General features: G+C 43.7%; 1 protein-coding gene and 1 long non-coding RNA gene across 2 annotated transcripts; both read right to left on the bottom strand.

Moving 5' to 3' along the window:
• Nucleotides 1–6071: 6071 nt before the first annotated feature.
• On the bottom strand, nt 6072–7739 carry LOC130402022 (putative nuclease HARBI1). Its single transcript, XM_056606107.1, has 2 exons — nt 7679–7739; nt 6072–7018 (listed from the first exon to the last, which is right to left on the bottom strand). The coding sequence occupies exons 1-2, from the start codon at nt 7737–7739 to the stop codon at nt 6072–6074; spliced, it is 1008 nt and encodes a 335-aa protein (XP_056462082.1).
• An 8215-nt stretch (nt 7740–15954) lies between these two features.
• LOC130373540 (uncharacterized) lies at nt 15955–19638 on the bottom strand. The gene is made up of 3 exons (XR_008893527.1): nt 19503–19638; nt 16209–16467; nt 15955–16089 (listed from the first exon to the last, which is right to left on the bottom strand). It is a non-coding gene; the product is annotated as an uncharacterized LOC130373540 (long non-coding RNA).
• Nucleotides 19639–22024: the final 2386 nt, after the last annotated feature.

Here is a 22024-nt window from a genome sequence, read left to right as displayed (position 1 = left end):
GACCTTACGTCCGGCCGGGGTATGCTGCTGGCGGGACGCGACGTCCTCGGCGATGAGCCCGGATGAGGATTTTGCAACGGAGCAAAGTCGTTGTGCGTCTTCCTCTTCTTCTCGGGACCGACGATCCTGGCTTCCGGTGCCCACCAGGGTTTGCAGTTGTTGGAACTGCTGCTCTAGTGATCGCCATCTTTGATTCTGCAGCTGCGCCTCCCGCTCCTGTCGCTCCTCCCTGGTTTGCTGGGCCTGGAAGAAGGATCTTATTGCAGACTCGATCCGGCATATTCGGTCCTCTGGGGGGGCTGAATGTGGCCTGGGCTGGGTGTCCCCAACCGAAGCTGACGAGGGCGCCGACGGGGCGGCTGACGTTGCAACCGTGTTGGTTGCTCTCTGCGCCGTAGCAGAGCCTTTCCGCGTTCGTTGGGACATTTTGCGCTTGAGTGCCGACTCTAGCGGACCACTGGATCCCACCACTGCCACCAAATGTCAAGGGGTAGAATGTCGAGCGGTCTTGAGATCAGCAGAAAAGGCAGTGGTGCAGCAAAAATTACTTTTATTTACATTTTCAGCATATACAGAGAGCATGGCCTAGCTTCTGCCTTCTAGCTCCCCCCTGTCAGGACTGACACGGCTCCCTTATATGGGCCGACCCGAGATTGGTGCATACCAATCTCCCAAATATCAGCGGGGGTGTTTACATATCAAATCAACAAAATATGCTTCAAAACTGTTCAAAACAAACGTATCTTAAATGAATTAAACTAAACACCTTAGTTACTATTCATGCGTCTATATACGCCACTACTTGGGTGTTGTGTTTGACAAAGACATGTCATTAGTGCAGCACTGTAAACAGCTGACCAAAAATTGCTTTTTTCAACTGAGGAACATTTCGAAACTCAGGAAAATGGTTTCACAAAATGACTTGGAGCTGATCACTCATGCATTTGTGTCTTCGCGTTTAGACTATTGTAATAGTTTGTTTTCTTGTCTAAACAAAAAGGAGCTGTCTCGCCTGCAGTTAGTGCAAAACTCTGCAGCGAGAGTTCTGACTCGCACCAATAGGAGGACTCATATAACCCCTATTCTTAAAGCTCTTCATTGGCTGCCAGTTTCGTCCAGGATCAATTTTAAAATTTTGGTTTTAACGTTCAGAGCTTTGCATGGCCAGACTCCGCCTTACATCAGTGATCTGATCCAGCCTTACACCCCAACTCGGGCTCTGAGGTCTGTGGATCAGAATCTGTTGACGTTGCCACACACTCGTTTCCGGACCAGAGGAGACAGATCCTTCCAGGCTGTTGCTCCCAGGCTCTGGAACGATCTTCCGCTCTCTCTGCGTTCGATGGAGTCTGTTGACTCCTTCAAAAAGCAACTAAAGACCTATTTGTTTGCTCATGCTTTTGCTTAGCTGACTTGGGGCTGCTATGTTTGTCACCTAGTTGTCTTGGCCTTTTAAACTTAAATTTGTATGTACTTCTTAACTGTGTATTGTTATTTATTTATTTATTTTTTTTTGTTTTAACTGTGAAGCGCTTTGTGACCCTGGTCTGTGAAAGGCGCTGTACAAATAAAGCTTACTTACTTACTTACTTACTTACAATTTATATATTCGAACAAAGATAATTGATTTGGCGGAGACGCAACGGCGTCACTCGCACACGCCCCGCACCATATAGCTGTCCCCCGTCGGGCGCGCTTCCTAGAAGCCGCAGGGATCGCACAGCTGACCGCGGCGGTGAGTAGCTCTACATTTTAACACTCCATAAACAAACCCGCCCCACGATCGCATCATTCACCAAACCCCACACAATATGCAGACACTATGCAGATACTTGATTATAGTTGATTATACTTGATTACGGGTTAATGCACGTCAGATAAATGCCCGGTGCGGCCTCAACACGGACGCGTGAGGACGCGCCAACAGCCGCGTCATCACAGGTACTATGTATTGTATAATCTTCTTGAAAACTCAGTCAGAACTGTTCAGTTGGCCTTGCAACATTTATTAAAATATCAAGGAGACTCGTAGAGACGTGACTGCATGGTATGAATTCCGTTCTTTTAATGGCTCCCGCTACTCGTTGCCTAGGTTACATGTATACAGAACGTTCCGACGTATTACCGTATTACCTCTAATACTACAAGAACTATTAAAAACCAGAGGATGGGCGGGGTTGGGCAGTAATATCCATCTGTCTCGGAGCTCCGAGGACGTTGCCTAGCGACACGCACAAACACGCAATTTCAATCACTCGTATTGCTGTAATAACTTACATATGCAGTAGATACATCGAAGCATTAAATGAAGTGAAAATTGTAGAAGTTCAAATGGCTGCGTTTTCGTACGGTGAGGTAATAGTCATAGGTAATAGTCATCATAATTTAAAAAATGTTACTGCTAGAAGCGTGTAGGATTGGACTTGTTAGATGCCTTGGGGGTGTTAAAAAAAGTTTCAGATATAGCTTTGATTAGTGTTCCTTACCACTCGCCCGAACGGAGGTGGCTGTTGCAAGCGTAAACGTGGTCATAATGTCTTTAGGAGAGATGTTGGCCATGCTAAAGGCAGCAGGGATGAGTGCAATAGTCCTCAAATAATATAAATGAAAATAGTACTAGTCAGGGGTTTTTCTAGAAAAAAAAAGTAGCAGGGAGCAGACCCCTGCGCAAAGCCGACTGAGCAACGCGACCGAGGCGGGGGATGGTGTGGAAGGGGGACTCCCCCTTCCACGGCGCGAAGCCTTTGAAAAAATAATGATTAAATGGTACATTCTGAGGCTATCTTAGAGAGAAATTCTAGCTCTTGTGGTCATCCTGAAAAACTAAAATACTATCAACTTTTGGTAGACTTGTACAACTTTACCCTGTAAATAAACACGACAAATTTCAAAAATATTGGCTAAACTTTTATCAAGTAGGACAAATCACAACAGCAGCCGTCTGTTCCTGAGACTGCCCCAACGGCTCACTGCCTTGTCAAAATCAAATTGATCAATTGCAGGCCCCTCAATACTGATCCTGAGGAGGTGGTTCAGGGTAGCGTTAGTCATGGTAGACCTCCTGTGCCATGCCTCTATGGAACAAGTTTTGGGGCTCGAGAGTCAATAATGGCGACGCTATAGAAATGTTACTATTGTTGTCGTTTTCAGTTTTGCACTTTGCAGACGGTCGCTAAGCTCGCGGCTGAAAGCCGACTGCTCGTAGAAGCCAATGCAATTCAGTTTTGCACTTTGCAGACGGTCCCTAAGCTCGCGGCTGAAAGCCGACTGCTCGTAGAAGCCAATGCAATTCACCGTTCGCTAAAGACGGCTCGTTTGGATGAAAACTATGTTGTAGCTGGTTCTCTGGGTTACTACACTTTTATTGGGCTAATTCGGCCGTGCAGCTGCCACTTAGTTCCCTGCTACGGGTTCCCTGGTAACAGGGAACCCTGTTCGACTGTTCGACTGTTCGTTTTGCTCTCGCAAAACTCTTGATCAACACTCAGCATTTGTTTATTTCTGTCGTTCATTGAAACCGCTTTGTGCAGAGAGAACTGGAATGGTCTTGTATACTTGCTTAGCATCTTAGCGCCTAGACCAAAAACCCATTCAAATACATCGTAGCTAGCTAGCTAGCTGCTAATAACTTTAACGTTAGCATGTCGACTCGGTCTGGGAAACTCCAATTCGGATCGGAATATTTTTGGAGTAATTATAAGTTATTTGAGGATCAGACACATTGTCAGGTGGTGGTGTTGGGATATTTTCGCGGAGAAAAGATCGTTTTGAGAAATAGTGTATGTTGTACAGCAGCATGTAAGTACAGATCCAAGTCTGACAGGTTCAGTCAGCATTTCGGTAGGATGGCGCACGCCGGGAGTATCGGGGCGCAGCGCCCCTGTTCCCTTGTTTAGAAAAAACCCTGGTAGTAGTATCATTTATCGAATGATGAAGTGTATCAGAATGAGCCCTTTAGTGGCAAGCGGCGCCTAAAGGGTTAACCTGATATAGTTATATGTAGCCTACCTAAACAAACTACGGTTTTTCTAGAAAAGTGCTTTCAGTGGGTGAAATGTCAATGTTGCAGTGTGTGCTGAACTGGTAGCCTATTTGAATTTGCAGTGTGATAAAGTGTGAATGATAACTGTGCATCTTAGAACATTGCCCAAAAGACACAGAGTGTAATATACAGCGTTTCATTTTTAGTGTTTGTTGATCAGAGCAACATGCTGCTGTACTGGGAGCAGGAGAGGACCCGTCCCTTTCCTGGGCCCTTGTTTCAAAAACAAGATAACCCAGGCACATACTACTTGGACCAGGGGCTCAGGCATTCCGTTAGCTTGGTGTGCATTCAAAGCACAGGTGAGATAGTAATAAGCATAATTAAGAATGAAGTATGCACAGCCTAAACCACAATAATGCTCGAGCCAGGTATAGAAAGCAAAGATCCAGAGGCAGACCTGGGAGGGAAAAGACCCACAGCACACCACACGGTTGTTCAAAACTTCAAAGTGCATTACAGGAACCAACCAGTATTTATATGTCTAAACAATCACTAATAAAAGTATTACAATTAAGTTGACAGTTGACATTGTTCCCATGGGAATAATGAATTTACTTCACATGTGTCTTTTCTGTCTGATTCAGCTCCCGCCCCTCTGCCTTCAAATGCTTCACTGCCTGCCACTGACCCACTGCCTTCAAATGCCCCACTGCCAACTGTCACCGAGACTTTCTTGAAGGACCACACCCTATTCTTAATTTACCTCATGCGGCTGCAATTAGAAGAAGAGGGTAGGGGCCCTCCCAGGTCCCTCCAGGACCTGAGCCAGCGCCTGAAGCTGGCCAGGAACTCGAAGAAGCTGCTGTGGGAGGAGATTGCTGGCAAGCTGACCGACCATTTCAAATGTACCTTTCCCCCAGACAAGGTAGCTCGTAAATGGAACACGTTGGTGGAGGCGTATAAAAAAGTTAAGGACAACAATTTGTCCACAGGGAGGGGCCCTAGTAAATTTCAGTTTTATACCGAGATGGATGACTTCATGGGAGGTCACCATGACATAGTCTTCCCTGTTGTGGGAACAGCCATGGGCCTGGATGTGCGCAGGCCAGGTGCCCTGCAGGCCCTGCAGGTCAATGTGTCTGCACCAGATGCACCAGATGCCTCACCTTCCTCGTCCACCAGTGCCGTCGCTCCAGCTCAATCCGGAACTCCATCACCTCCTCCGTCATCCCGCGGTGCTCCTCGCACAGCTACCACCATGCCCCCTGCTAACACCCCAAGGAGGCCACGCAAGCGCCAGAGGGAGGAGGACCTGTTCACGTTCCTTAGGGAGTCCGAGGCAGCCTCCCAAGCGGCCGCCCAAAAACGGCACGCTGAGACCCTTGCACAAATGAAGGAAGCCCAGGAGGGGCTCCAGAGTTTGCTTGGCCAGATGGTGGAGAAGATGTAAAATAATTGTTTATTTTTCATTGGAAAATGTTAATGTGTTAATGTATTTTGGTTAATGTTCAAATTTTTTATAGATATTATATATTTTATTTTATATTATATGTAATTTCATATATTTTATTTAATGCCTTTTTACTGTAAATAGTTGAGAACACTGAAAGCACTGACACCTGTTCACTTTTCCCTGTTATGTTGTTTGTCCGTGGGCCCTGTTTTGTTGTTTGTCCTTGGCCCGGAGGATAGAAGAGGAAACAAGGCACACTTCTGTGCAATAGCAATTGTTTAATAAAATCTATTTTGAATATCAACCAAGCCTTATCATGGTTGAATGTTACCAGTTACCAGAAAAACCTCACTGGCCTGTGAAGCATTAAATTTAACACTTTGTATTACAACGCCTACAAATACATGAACATGACATCACCTAATGTAGCATGTGCCCTCTACTCTACTAAAGAATATACTTTACAGTAATGTTAGGAGAGTGCTATGTATCCAGCCTAACTCTGGGTTAACTGTTGATTTAAGTTTAAGCCAGTTCTAGGTACGACTTGAAGGGGGAGAAAATTTACACTGACAAAAGGTTTCAAAGGTGTAAAAAAAACTATATACATTTATTAGATGACAATGGTCAAAACTACTCGTTCCCATCCTCGTGTCTTGGACAGCCCGTGGGGTGTTCATCACAGCCATCCACAGTTTCAAGGGCAAAGTTGTGCAAGAAGCATGCAGCCATGATTATCATCACCACTATGTCCATCCTGGTGTTCTGCAGGTCTCTTAAGCGGCGCCACTTGCACTTCATCCTGCCAAAAGCCTGTTCAACGATCACCCTCCCCCTACTGATGTAGAAATTCTGCTGGTGGTCAGCATCGGTGAGGGCCCCGTTGTCGCGCTTTGGGGTAATGATGAAGGGGAAGGCCTGACCAATGTAGGCACTGTCACCGAGCAGACGATAGTCCTCCATCTTCTCCTGCCAGTTTGCGTAAAAAGTGGAGCCCCGCAGCATCCTGGCATCGTGCACCCTGCCTGGTGGTCCAACAAAGATGTCGATGAAACGGCCTTCATCATTGACAATACCCTGGAGGAGGACAGAGTAATAACTTTTTCTGTTCATGTTATCCCCTCCTCTGATGGGTGGCCTCTGGATCCTGATGTGGCAACCATCTATTGCCCCAATGACGCCAGAGGTACGCTGGAAGGCAGCAGAAGACATCCTCTTGTCACAGCCTCTTGGCCAAGAAACAAAGTGTGGGCCGATCCCTGACATGATAGTCAGCACCTGAAGGATGGCTGTGTGCGCCGCTGATTGGGAAACGTTAAATTTATCAGAAATCTCTCTGTAGCTGTTCTGGTTGGCCATATACCAGAGAAACATGAGGGCTTTTTTGGGAACAGGCAAGGTGGGAAGTCCATGGCTGTGTTTGCTGTGCAGGCCGCCCTCCTGAAGCAGTCGAAGGAGCTGCTCAAACCTGGATCTTCTAATCCGGAAATGGCGGGCAAATGTATGGTCGTCCATATCCAGCATGACCTCCCACTCCGTTCCAGACTTCAGGATGACCTGCGGTCTGGACTGCAGCACAGCTGCAGCAACAGCCCTACGTGAATGAAAAAAGAAATAGGGAAAATGTAACAGTGAATACTACTTTTCACTGAGTTTGCCAGCAAAGTTTGCATCTTGCACAACTTGTCGTATAAATAAATAGATAGCTAGATAGAGATACTTTATTTATCTCGAAGGAAATTAAGGTGTCCAGTAGCATACACATCAAGGCACAAAGACAATGACATCCATACAAATAAACACACACATGCTAACCTATCCCAACAATATATACATCCTACCCTATACTACCCTTTGACATACATACAACATACATACTACCCAAAAGCAAAGGGAGACATAAATGATGTGCCACTACAGTTAATTGAGGTTATGATATGTTACATATTAAGGAGGAGTGTGGATAAAAAGCCAACAGGCGCAAGGGAATCATAGTGCAAAGGTGCAGTGCACAACAGAGGTTCCAGAAACATGCATGACACATTATCTTTACCTTTTAAGTGCATATATTTATATCGACAAAAACGTTCAGTAGAAGAGCAAATCTGCAAGGAGTTCCATGTCACCTTTAGCTACCTCGCCCATGTTTTTAGCCCATTTCCTGCTAGCTAGCATGCCAATCTACTATCACGCGACTCCAACGCTTTCACTTCACTAAATATACTGAAATATGAACATACCTTCCGCGTCTTGTGTACTCTTCCTAGAATTCTTCCTCGAGGTCGTGTAGGTGAAGCACATACTTATTTTGGAGCGCCTGGTAGTCGGCCAATGCTACCGCAACAATAGCTTTCCGGGTGGCGTCCATGGTTTTCTCCGACGACCTACGCTCAAAACATAATAAAACGATTTTAGTGTGGGCGTGGCGTCCGATCCGAGATCCGAGTCGGCTCGCAGAGAATACTCGAACGCACCATTAGCTATCTTGAAAAGGCCGGAAAGGGGGAGTGACCTCCAACAGTAGGGCAAATGTACATAAGACAGAGGTTAGTTTCTAGTCCCCATTTTTTGTGGGATGGAGGTGTACATTTGTGGCTTAAGGTGTGTAGACAAAGTTGGCCTGTGGCCACGTTCTAGAAGTCTGGGGTCAAAAGGTCAAAAGGAGCCGGCACCACGCCGCTTATGAGATAACAAAAAGTTAATGTGCATTTCTCTCGTAACTTTTTGTCATTATTAAAGAGAGGCCTGACTCTCAGGTATGCATGTTGGATGGCTACGGTGTAGGTCTGGGAAGAACTTCAGGCCAAAATCTTGCAAGCGAGCCGCTGGGTGAGGTGCAACGAGATGAAGCACTTGCTGAGTCATTCCCTGCAGGGCTGGAGCTGTCATGCCAAATTTGTACCGGCTGCCAAATTTGTACCGGGCGCGTCATCCATACGTAATCCATTCCAAACCTGCCTGGCAGCAGATGATCGCGTCGTCCGTTGCCGGGCAGGTTTCAAAAAACATTTGCGCTCATGTTGCCAAAGACGAAATAACATAATACAGTTAACGGATCGCTAGATAACACTTGTTTTTACTTTATATTTGTGTTGTATTTAATAGTTTAATCAAATTTAGCAAGTAAACTGAGTGTTTAAAGCAGGTCAAGGACAAAATAGCACAATACAGGTAACGGATCGCTAGATAGAAGGTTCGCGAATGTTCGTGAACCTTTCACGTCATTCGACGCGATCGTCCGTTGCCAGGCAACGGACGACGCGATCATCTGTTGCCAGGCAGGTTTGGAATGGATTACGTATGGATGACGCGCCCGGTACAAATTTGGCAGCCGGTACAAATTTGGCATGACAGAGCCACAGGTTGATGCGCATGCGTCTTTTGTGACCCCCTTTGATATATAAGAGACCCTAAGGTATAACTTACTTGAATATGTTCTCGTCTCAGTCACCTATTCCATCACTTCCTTTAGGGCTCCGGCCTCCTAATTGAATGAGCCTCTTTCATACATATGATACCACCACCCCTGGGACGTGGCAATAATTATCCAAATCCATATGGGGAAGGGGGGGGCGGGTACTTGTGGACAGTAGGGGTGTACAATAGACGTAATTAGGAAGCAAACTCAGGGGATGGAATGACCTCTCACAAATATTTATTTAATAAATTGTTTCAAATAACCCTGCCTCGTTAAATCAATGAGTTTGGTGTTTTGCTTTCAAGAATAGGTTACAGAAGATGTCTAAACTGCAGAAAATAAAAACATCCTAGGTGCCTTTTAAGGATACCTTTGAATATCTGTCTATTTTTTAACCATCAGACCCCTAGTTTACGACAAAAACAACACAATTGACGGCAGCTCCTTTGCCGTGTGGTTTTTAGAGCAATATAAGGATTAGAGGGAGCAACCACCATAGCAACCATGACAGTCAAGTGACATGGACGCAGCCCTGTTAAAAAAAATAGAATACCACCCTACACACTCAGGAGATTAATTATATTTAAATGATTATGACCATGGAGCCTTTATTTGCATGGGTTTACATTTCGTTCTGTGTAGCATGGAAAAATCGGAGAAACACTCCCATTCAGAATGCATTGGTTTACATTTCGTCCTTTGGACGATTTATTTATTTATTTTCAGTTTTTGAGAAGGTGCTTCAAAAATGCAAAATTTTCTGCAATAATCCAAAATCCAATGGAAAAACCCGTTGGTATGTTGTCAAGGGAACCCAGGGCGACGCTCACTTCCGGGTTGGCCAACACACGTCATCCCTCCGCCATGCACTACTGTAAAAACACATGTTCAAGTTGAATGATAATGCATGAATTTATTCTTTATTCTGCCGTAGTATTTATTGAAAGGGGGGGGGCATACAAGTCTTTTGGCCAAGGATCCAGATCTGTGTGTAGGCTATGTGTGTCCACTGCACAACCCCGCCCATACTCTGGTGTTTAATAGTACTGACTGTGTTTTCATAAACATTAAACAATATTACGACCCAACTGTTTCTGCGGTGGGTTTTGAAAGTAGCCAAGAAAACCGTGACCCGCGTTTGATGTCTAAACCTGCGACTCCGTTTTTAAAACAACCCGTGAAGATTGCAACCCTGTATGGAGTTAGAATCATGCCAAAACCCCGCACACACGCAAAACGTGTTTTGCTCACGCATAACGATTCACACGCACACAAAACGTGTTTTACTCACGCACAATGATTCACACACACGCTCAGTGTGGTTTGCCAATACAAAACATCATTCACAAACGAATGCATTTTGCTTCAGAAACAAATACAGTATGTTTTACACAAAGTACAAAAAAAAATCCTTCAAGTACACAAAACAATTCTACAAGTACGGAAGACGAAAGCTGCCCGTGGATCGGAATGCATTTGCGCACGGATCGGAATGCATTTGCGCACGGATCAGCAAGGCGGAAAATTAGTGCCAAAAGTCACGTGACAAATAAATGTCCTGTGATTCACACTACACAACAGCAGGTGGCGCTGTTGAGTCAGTTTAAGGCCGCCAGGACGATCTTTTTTTCTCCCCAAAATCTTTATTTGACGCCGGCCAACCGTGTGTGGATTCTATGGAAAGCCAAGAAGGCCCTAGAATGGCGCGGTAAAAGTGCTAAACCGTACAGAATCCGTGCGGTTTGGCAGGAACAACGCCACCTGTTGTTGTGTAGTGTGAATCACAGGATATTTGTTTGTCACGTGACTTTTGGCATTAATTCTCCGCCTTGCTGATCCGTGCGCAAATGCATTCCAATCCGTGCGCAAATGCATTCCGATCCACGCGCAGCTTTCGTGTTCCGTACTTGTAGAATTGTTTTGTGTACTTGAAAGAATTTTTTTTGTACTTTGTGTAAAACATACTGCATTTGTTTCTGAAGCAAAATGCATTAGTTTGTGAATGATGTTTTGTATTTGCAAACCGCACTGAGCGTGTGTGTGAATCATTTTGCGTGAGTAAAACACGTTTTGTGTGTTTGTGAATCGTTATGCCTGAGCAAAACACGTTTTGCGTGTGTGCGGGGTTTTGGCATGATTCTAACTCCATAACCCTGCATCACCGTCACCTTCCCCGTACTGGCAGCGATAGGAAGTTTCCAAATAATTATAATTTATGTATTGTATATAACCAGGAATTTATGTCGGCTTTTTTATAAAAATAACCTTGTTGTTTGTGCCTTCTTCAGGCGCCTCCACAGAGCTGAAATGCAACGTAATCCAGTGTTCACGAAAACGTACACTGTCAACGAATGCTTTTGGCGACTGGGTTGCCCAGATGCACAAAGTGAGATAAATATTAAATTATTATAATTATTATATCATCATCATCGTCATTATTATGATTTGTTTTACCTTACGTTACCAACACCGGAGCTGAATAAAATTATGCAAGCTCAAAGTAACCTAAGGTAAATTGCTCTGATGGTCTGCGTTGTTGTTATTTTTAATGTCAAACAAATCAATGTTTTAAAGGTAATCTTTATACATTTCAATATGCAGCCCACTTTGTAGTCAATGAACAAGACAATAAGTAAAAGGCCTTCGTCCAAAATGCATGACATATGCGTCTTACGGTACGGCCACACCAAACGCGTTACTCGCGTTGGATAACGCGAGTAACGCGTCTAACCTGACGCTTGATCATTGTGTGGTGGTTACTCGGTTCAACGCTTCCAACGCGTCAACGCGCCAACGCAGCTAGATGAGTCCATGTCCATGCAAGTGAACGGAGCGTTCCCTCTTCGTCATAACTATCAAACCAAACAGCCGAGCCAAACATTCACCGAGCGAACATTATGAAAGTAAAATGCACATTTCTCGCTAAAAATGTTTCCATAAACGCATTTAATGGCGTAACTATGTTACTATTTCCACCCAGAATAAAGATAGTTGTCGGCCGTGGCTGCGCTGGAGTCCGAGGTAGGAACCCCAAACGCCGCAGTGTTTGGGTGATAGAGTTTAGATCGGGTTAGATTAAATAATCTCTGATATAAATAACAATAATCGGGTTAAATAACTTCACATGGTGTGTCTGGAGTGTTTCCAGCATTCGTAGAGTTGATCAGCAGAGAAATAGTCCGCCAAGACGTTGAGGTTGCTTAGCATCCAGACACTCAGTCCATGCAATGGAACGGAGCGTTCCCTCTTCGTCATAACTATCAAACCAAACATCCTTCACATTCACCGAGCGAACATTATGAAAGTAAAATGCACATTTCTCGCTAAAAATGTTTCCATAAACGCATTTAATGGCGTAACTATGTCACTATTTCCACCCAGAATAAAGATAGTTGTCGGCCTTGGCTGCGCTGGAGTCCAAGGTAGGAAACCCAAACGCCGCCGTGTTTGGGTGAAGAGTTTAGAATAGAATAGAATAGAATTGACTTTATTTGTCATTGTGCATTGGATACACAACGAAATTTGTTTGTGCAACCACTAACAAAAGTGCAGTTGTGCTGGGTGGAGGGTAGGAGTGTAGTGTGATTATTAAGTTCTGTGATGGCCCTGGGGATGAAACTGTTCTGCAGTCTGGAGGTGCGGGCTGTGGTGGCCCGGTAGCGCCTGCCAAAGGGTAGCAGGGTGAAGATCGGGTTAGATTAAATAATCTCTGATATAAATAACAATAATCGGGTTAAATAACTTCACATGGTGTGTCTGGTGTGTTTCCAGCATTCGTAGTGTTGATCAGCAGAGAAATAGTCCGCCAAGACATTGAGGTTGCTTAGCATCCAGAGACTCTGTCCATGCAAGTGAACGGAGCGTTCCCTCTTCGTCATAACTATCAAACCAAACATCCTTCACATTCACCGAGCGAACATTATGAAAGTAAAATGCACATTTCTCGCTAAAAATGTTTCCACAAACGCATTTAATAGCGTAACTATGTTACTATTTCCACCCAGAATAAAGAAAGATGTCGGCCGTATGCTTCTGTCCAAGCTCACTACTCTCTGCCAGTGACGTCGGGTCAAGCTCAACGCTGATTGGCTATCGCGGCCAAGCGTCACGCGCTGGAGCGTTGAAAGTTCAGATTTCTGAACTCCGGGCGTTGGCGCGTTGGGCGCGTTACTGCGTTTACGTGCGTAATTACGTGCGTCTGACGCGCCTAAAGGCCTCTACATACCTCCGGATACGGACAGTTTCGTCCGGTCCCGGAGGTGTTTCGTGGGAACAATAACAATAAACTATAAAATAAAAATGTCAGGTATATAGTATAATATAAGTATATACAAATAATATATATATATATATATATATATGGATGGATGGATGGATGGATGGATGGATGGATAGATGGATAGATAGATAAGACGAAACACCTCCGGGACCGGACGAAACTGTCCGTATCCGGAGGTATGTAGAGGCCTTAACCAGGGGCGGATCTAGAAAAATATTCATGGGGTGGCAAGAGGGGGACAGGAGATTTTGAGGGGTGGCACGCTCTGGCAGAAGTATATACAGTATGCCGATTTAATTAAAGCCATATCAATCAATATTTACTTGGAAAGCCCCCGCATTTAGATATTTTGACTCAATAACATTATATTTAATTTATTGTGGGATGAGTAAAGCCTTACATTTAAACATAAAAGGTTTCAGACAAAATTTAATAAATTATTACTGAATAATTACAAAATCAACCTGCCTTACAACAAACACCTGCACTATTACAACCGCAGGGGCATGGGGCTAAAAATATATGCAAAGAGAGCTGCAATATGTACTTTAGTTAACAATAAGTTGGTATTGGTCCATGAGATATTCCTATCAGATGTCAATCATCAGTCCAACTTGAGTGCAAATATCACTTTATTCACCGATTCCAATAATTTACATACAATGCCACCCTCAAAGTGCGGTGACATAGAATAACTCCCAAAGTAGAGTGTATTACCTGCATGCTTGGAAGAGCCAAATGGGGATTCAGGGGAAGTGCTATCAAAGATTTCCCTCTTTCTTTTTTATATCTTTAATTTCTAAGTATTTAAGACCTTTTGGGTTTACCTTATTATTTTTTTTGCTCTTGATGTGAAGCTTGTTTTATTATTAATAATTGATGACTTATATTGGTTTATAAAAGTTCAGACAGGTGTGCAACCAAGTAGATTAGAGATGGCCATTTGTAAATAATTTACAGAAGATGACTTGCATTTTGTTGTCCAAGTACCTGTTACTTGGTTCAATGACAATAAAGTTTAATATAATCAAATCAAATGACTGTTGATACAAAAGGAGGCACATGAAGTTAACGGTCAGGAAAACCAGCTGAGTTTAGAAGGGTTTGTGTTTGTTAGCGCGTCTTTAGCGCGGATTGCAATTCTTATTGCAGCCTGCAGGGTTATGCGAGAAACATACGGAGGGACGCGGTCGTTGAGCTCCGCCGCCCCACATCGCATGACACGTTAAACTCAACTAGAATCGCCACGATCAATTTGATATTAACAGAACAAAAATAGTCGGAAAGCCTACAGAAACTATAGATAGTTAATGTGACAATCACATTATTAAAAATAAACTTGGAGCAATGATTTACTGAGGAACTATTTTTTTGGGAGAATGCTTTTGCAGGGAGTTCGCCGCCCCACCTGCCCATACGGCACGCGCATTCTATGCAGCTATAAGGCATTCCAATCTTAACTTAAGTCTTTAACTATGATGTTTCTGTAATACACAGCCCTGCTCTTTTCTAATTATTATAATTTCTTCATAGATAGACGGTTGATCAGTATTACCTCAAGAATGTAGTCTCTCTGCCGCGCCGCTTGCTTCGTTCGTTTGGAGGACTCTCGCGCCTTCCTTCAAAATCAGTGCCGGCGGGAGTCTCGGGGATGGGGGGGGGGGGGGGGGGGGGGGCAGGCGGGATGGGGCAATATTTCCTGGTTGCATTCACTTGCAGTCGCACTTTTGAAACTCGCTTTTGTAAATGTCTTGTAAAAGCAAAAAAAAAAGAAAAAAAAAAGAGTTTTGCGCTGCCAACTGGGGTGGCAGCTGGGGTGGCAAGGCTTTTTTTAGGGTGGCAGTTGCCACCCCATGCCACCCCAGTAGATCCGCCCCTGGCCTTAACGCCCCTAACGCGACGCTTCATCGCATGTAACGCGTCTACGCGCCTATACCAATGGTTCCCTATGCAAAAATGCCGAATTTTGACGCCCCTAACGCGAGTAACGCGTTTGGTGTGGCCGTACCGTTAGAGTACCATATTAAGCGCTATATAAATTTCATTTATTATTATTATTATTATTATATGGTTTGTGATTGACCTATGGACGACACTAGTAAAGTAGCCTACAGTATGGTATGTTTAAATGCAATGTTTTTTTGTATACACTGTTACGGTGTGTGCCACGAGAACCTTACTTGAACACCTTCTACAAGTTAACCACATTTCATATTTTGCATATTTTATCAATATAATTGCCATCACTATTCCATTACTATACTTACAGTATGCATGTATGCATTACATCCAAGCAAAATATTGACTATTTGATGTTTGTGCAATGTGCCATAAATCTTTGTGCACCTCTATCATTCAAAAACAGCCAGAAGATAAGGAGTTTTAAGCGTAATTTTCAGGATGTTGTCATATATACCTAGACACAGCAAACACGAGTTCAACATCTATTTTATTATTGAACCCAACATCACAACCATTTTCACTTCCTGTTCACTCCAGATCCTTAAGGTCAGAGCCAGAGTCACTGTCAGAATACACATCTGAAAAGATTTGAAGGACGTTCTCCGCTCCAGTCAAAACTTTGAGGTAGCATTGTCTCGCCAAAGCCATCCTTTCCCGGACACGATGCAGCTTCTGTTTGGCGATGCTCTGCAGACCTTTCATTCCTTCCACAGTCAAAGCCCACTGTGAATCTTGAACATAAAACCAAGCCAGCATTAGTGACTTTTTTCATCAGTCATTGATGTGTACAGTACATTCATGTGATGTAAAATCTAAAATAATACCTTGCATTGTTGTCCCAGAAATCAGCTCTTTTAAGGAATCCCCACAAACTGTTAAGGACCTCCAGTGGCGGTTCATCTCTAACAAAAGGATAATTTTTTCTTCCCTTAGTCTCCGTTCCGCCATGACACCGTCAACAACTCTCCTCTTCGTCCTGAGGTCGACAGAGTCTGTGAAGCATTTATGAAAAGACTTTCATTCATATGTATGAACGATCAAAATAAATCGAATATAATCCACGAAAAGTGTGCCACATTTGCTGGAACTATTAAACAGCTGTTGTCCCTACCATTGCCAGGTAGCTGCCATGGCCAAGCTGTCTCTCCAGACAGAATGGTTACAAAGCACAGAGTTTCTGTGCTCGGAACCATTCCGTTGTACTGCTGAACAGCAGCAGTCAAGATCCCTTTCTCCTCCCTGATCTTCCTGACCTTTGTTTGAGTCCTGGTCTTTGTAAAGTCGCTGGGAGCGTCTCTTTACACTCACAACCAGCGTCTCTATCTTCCTGGCCAAGGAAGCAGCAGCGTCTGTTGTGCTGCTGGTTGTTGCTGTAGAGGAGAAGGGTGTGTTACACTTTGAGTAACATGGGGTGCACTCACACTAGGCCATCTGGCCGTTTTCACACCTAACCGTGCTCAACTGGCCCCATTGTTCTCTGGCCTGCACTCACACTAGGCCATCTGGCCGTGGCCGTTGGCCGTCGCAACTGTGGCCTGGCCACGGTAGGCTCTTGTACATACGTCATCATGTCGTAACACGTCATCACCAAGCGTCCGCTGCATGGACCATAATAAAGTCTGCCGCCAGTCAGAGTTTTAACAACAATGGACAACAACAGAGAGAACACAGTTCGAGTACTTTTTCGACTTCTCTATGGGACCAACGTGAACCAACAGTTTAACCGCTTGACGCCATGTTTACCGTTTAATGGGAAAGAAGGCTTGTTGCCTTTATTATGTCCATGGTCGTCGCATGGACTATACGTCATCCAGCTCAGGTTGCGTAGCCGTGTGTGTGCGCGTATCGGCTCATTAGCATCTGTACCGTGGCGGCCCGTACCGTAGCAGCACACCTCTCCCAAGTGGCCAAGTTGGCCTGGCCTGGCCAGACTGGCCACACTCACACTGGCAGATTTGAGCACGGTTAGGTGTGAAAACGGCCACAGCCACGGCCAGATGGCCTAGTGTGAGTTAGGGCTGGGCGATATGGACCAAAAGTCATATCTTGATATCTTCAAGCAGAATATCGATATAAGATAAATATCGATATTTGTCGAGGGGGGGGGGGGGGGGGGCGGCGCGCTCCGCGCGCAGATTTGATATTAATATTTCTACCGTTCGGAATTGAATGCAGTTTGATGGTTGAATAAACCGTGGACTAGACACTGCCTCCGCCTCGTATTTTTGAACATTATAATATATAACATCACGTCAAAAGCTTTGTGCGCCTCCGAAATATTATGAACCGTAACGACTGCGTGGGGGGGCGTTGCATGTCATGTCCTATGACATGCTATTTTATGTATTCTTTAATATAGGTATTAGTGGGCAACTAACACAGTATTCAAAGACGTTCCCTAAATTCTGCCGTGGTGCAGAGTTAAAGCCACTCCGAGCCAGTCGCACATTGAGCTTCCCCCAAATGCGCTGTTTTGGTGTCTGCAGCTATAATGCAAATGAGGAGGAGCGAGGCGGGTCAAGGAGGAGGGTGGGGGTGTGGCCCTGAGCAGCTTGCAGCCAGGGTACCATGCGCCCTGTTTACAGTGGATGTATCGCAATGGCGAGGTGCACACAGCCTTTAGCCGTGTTCTGTAAATATTCTAGAACACACGGGAGGCATGTCGCAGTTCATGTACTTCAGCGAGTCAAAGCCAAAGTTCCTTTCCCCCAATTCCTTCTCAACCATGGCTCAGATAACCCCCACTACAGTCTCGTTGTGGAAATACAAGAGACGGCAAAGAACCGACAAGAAACACTTGCGTTACAGTGTGTGTATTCACACACACATGTGGCGCTCGCACGGTCGTGTCTCATTGGCGGGCCAACATCTCTGGGCGGGCCAGGCAGAGTAAGGGGAGGAGCTTAGATGCTTTGTGACAGACCTAAAGACATTCCAAATCAGCGTGCTTGAGCCTCCGTTTTTTCAAAGGCGAGCAGAACAGCTAGTGCTCGTTTTACACCAAACGCAAGTTTTAGACACTAGGGGACCATAGGCAGGCTGGGGGAACTCATATTTATGTTAGAAAACCTCATAAAGTGAGATTTTCATGTCATGGGACCTTTAATGTTTTACGTTTGGGTCTCGCGGAGTGAGAAACCTTGAAGTTACTGTGGAGTTACCGTTATTACTATACCTACCTACCGTTTCGATTTACAATTACTATTCCTACCGTTCAGAATTGAATAAAGTTTGATGGTTGAATAAACCGTGCACTAGACACTTCCTCCGCCTCGTATTTGAGAACATTATAATATATAATATCACGTCCAAAAGCTGTGTGCTCCTCCGGAATATTAGGCACAGAATTGCAACCCTTTGGTTGCGACAGTTTTTAAGCACTCTACAAATTACGTGATTTTGTTATTCGTCAGACACCTTATATCCAAACCATTGCTTTGGGCAATTGGAAGCAACGTAAAGTACATACCAATAGCCTCTGGAGCAAAGACCACCTCAGAGCTAGTGTCAGGAGCATTAAAATGGTCTACTTGTCCCAACGCTACTTGCACATGATAGTCGGTTATCAGTTATCAGTGATATCAGCGCACAGATTTAAAAGAAAACACAGACCCCAGCCACGGTCTGTTCCCCCTTCTGACCAAACCCAAATTGTATAAGCCTGTGTAGTCTAGTATGGCAATTGTGATAATCGATATAATGTTGTTACTTGAAGAAAAATAAGACAAAATAAATAAATTCACTTTGCGAATCAGTTATCTTAATATTGCTTCTGGTTTGTTAGTCATGGTGTAATACATAATAATAATAATAATAATAATACATTTAATTTAGAGGGGCCTTTCAAGACACCCAAGGTCACCTTACAGAGCATATAGTCATCATAAATCGTTTAAAAAATTGTGGAAAAAATAAATAAATAAATAAATAAACATAATAAATAAAAAATAAATAAAACAAAAACAAGACAAAACAAAACAAACAAACAATCAAAACAGTGATCAGTTAGACGTTGTGTGCGAGTTTGAACAGGTGAGTTTTGAGTTATGAAGGTTGTAATGTTGTCTGACTGTTTTATGTGTGGGGGGAGGGAGTTCCAGAGCCTGGGTGCTGAACAGCTGAATGACCGGGCACCCATTGTAGTGAGTCTTGATGTGGGGATACATAGTAGTCCAGCAGAGGTTGAGCGGAGGGAGCGGGAGGGAGTGTATTCTTGGAGGAGGTCGCAGAGGTAACTGGGGGCTAGGTTGTGGAGAGCTTTGTAGGTGAGGAGTAGGGTTTTGTATTGGATGCGGTAGTGTACTGGGAGCCAGTGAAGTGAAAAGCTTTATGTTTTCCTTGATTTATTATAAACTAAATGTATATATATATATAATTTTTTTTGCATGCAAAAAACAATACTGACCCTGGTTAGACTGACTCCGCCTTGAGTGTGGTACTCGGATTACGTTGCCATCGCTATCCCTCTTCTTCCACTTAACCTTTGGCAGAGGTGCAGTAGCTTGTTCTTTCTGGAGCTCACCCAGCAAGTCATCCACCTCTTGCAGGTCCAGCTTATGAGCCAGGTCATCAGAACTCTGGAGCAGATCCTCAAGCTCTGAATCGCTCATGATGAAGACCCATAGACAGATAGACAGGCAACAGAAAGATGAACAAATAAGACGAACACAAAGGTAAGCACAGTGAGAGTGAGAGAGAACGGCTAACAGGTAAAACACATCAAGGACAAGTAAACAAGAAAAGACGTGGCTCTAAAAAGTGCCTTTGGGTTGTTCTGTTTTCAATAAACTAGGAGAGGGTTGGTAGGATGACAAATTTGCAGGATCTGTTGAGAAAAGAGAGAGCAGAATTAGGAACTCAAACTTGATAGAGATACAGAACAGATAAAAGGTAGCATTTCATTTGAAGGGATATGTAGACTACGCCCACAGATCAGAGATCACTTTGTTTAACTTCTGGTGGTAGCATATGACTTATAATACTTATAATTTAATCTAATATTGTGGAAACAAAGTTGAAAGCCTATTTTTTGTGATTTTTCCAAACAGAACCGTATTTATTTCAAATGTTTTATTCTGCATACATGTTGCTAATGTAAAGAGACTATAATCATTATATGTACACTCTCTATGATCAACAACGGTATGTATACATGTTGTAGGAGTGGACAATAGTGTGGTAGGCTCTTGAATAGGCTGTCTAAATGCTTTAGGTCGATCAAAGCACATCTCAGTCATTGATGCAAGGTAGCCATCACACACCACATTAAAGATAACATCGTGACCTGATTTAAACATTTAGGAAACATGTTTCGTGTTCATAGCAACGGTCAATATCGTTTATGCAAGGCTCTTCAAATAAAATTGCACCAAAATAAAGTTTACATTTAAAGACGCAGCCTTTTTCATCCTGTAGCCTACTAGCTGGCTAAAATACGTCTGTGCACATATATGACAGTGTAGTGTCTTAAATAAATCTGTCAAATTAAATTGCTACTGTACAGTTCTAAACGGGCTACCCACTACATTTGGGCTGATACTATCAATTTTTGTTGCGTAGTTTTAGTCCTACTTCTTATTTTTAGTCTCTTAACCATTCAATGCGTGCTCTTACCTGAGGTAAAGCGAAAACTGCAACTTCCGCCAAGGACGACGGTCGGAAGATCCGGAAACAGATGTACGTAACATTGGCTTGTGTAATTAACAAGGATACAATGCTGTGTTAAGGGCAAGAAACGTCACAGATATTTTTTTTAAATCATCGTTAGGGTAAAAACCTAAAAAACAGACATTACACTACTACCGGGATAGGTCCTCTGACTTCCAATGGGACAGGTGCCCACGGCGTCTTTCAGCCCGTCCCTAGCAACCTGACGTCATTGAAACATCTGCCTAGCCATAAACATCTTTCTTATAACTATCAAGTAGGACAGATAGCGTCTATTAGAGCCGATGTCGGGTTAATACAAGAGTGACTGGAGCAGCCGCTCACCGGAAATCCCAAGAAAGAAGACGCCATAATGTTGTTCAATAGGAGAACATTATTACAGGGTTACATAAAATATCTTATTACACGTGTATTCTCAATGCCTTGGAACGCTCGGTTCACCCTTCACAACTTCCGGCGTGAATTATATTTGATAATTCATCGTTGCCAAGTATAATTGACCGCTGTCAAGGTAAACGAAGGATTTGTTTGGATACTGCGAATGCTGGTAACAAATTAATTGTAAAAAGACACACCATGTGAAGTTAGTATTTCGTTTCAATTTCAATTTTCAAACTCATGCATATCAATTGGAAGTATTTGTCGGAATTTGTCATTAAGCACGACTTCCATCAAAGGTTCGGTCCGGGAGCGTTCTCCCTATTGTCCCTTAAGGAGCTCCGTACAGAACATTTATTGTTAAAAATTGTCTGTGATAACTAAGAATATGACAGCTTTTGGCCACCCGTTAACCCAGTCTCACCAATATGCGTACAGATCGCACGGTTTGACACATTCAAAATGCGTGCAGTACATACGCCAAATGACCATTTCGCGTGCATATGATACGCAAAACCCAGCATTAACTACTGTGGAGGGCGGATACGTCCATTTCGCGTGCATATGATACGCAAAACCCAGCATTAACTGAATGGGAAATGCAATATTTTAGGACAGATTCACCAATAAACATATTTCTAATGACATTTCTAGCGAGAAATGTACTTTTTCCTTGAATAATCTTCAGTCATTAAATGTGTATGATCTTTATTAATCTTTATTATCTGAATGGGAAATGCAATATTTTAGGACCGATTCACCGTTAAACGTTTTTCTAATAACATTTCTAGCAAGAAATATACTTTTTACTTGCATAATCTTCAGTCAGTGATTGTGTCTGATCTTTAGTTTTATTGTTATTAGGAAGATTTTATCGGCTCG

Source organism: Gadus chalcogrammus, chromosome 2 (genome assembly GCF_026213295.1).
Source record: "Gadus chalcogrammus isolate NIFS_2021 chromosome 2, NIFS_Gcha_1.0, whole genome shotgun sequence".
NCBI classification, from domain to species: domain Eukaryota; kingdom Metazoa; phylum Chordata; class Actinopteri; order Gadiformes; family Gadidae; genus Gadus; species Gadus chalcogrammus.
The sequence above is the reverse complement of the archived record's forward strand: the minus strand, read 5'-3'. Positions and strand labels throughout refer to the sequence as shown.

Bases quoted from the DNA above. Each gene is read 5' to 3' on its own strand.
- LOC130402022 (XM_056606107.1), bottom strand. From the start codon at position 7,739: ATGTGCTTCACCTACACGACCTCGAGGAAGAATTCTAGGAAGAGTACA. The intron at 7,019-7,678 runs GTATGTTCATAT...CTGTTGCTGCAG, and splicing joins GAGTACACAAGACGCGGAAG to CTGTGCTGCAGTCCAGACCG.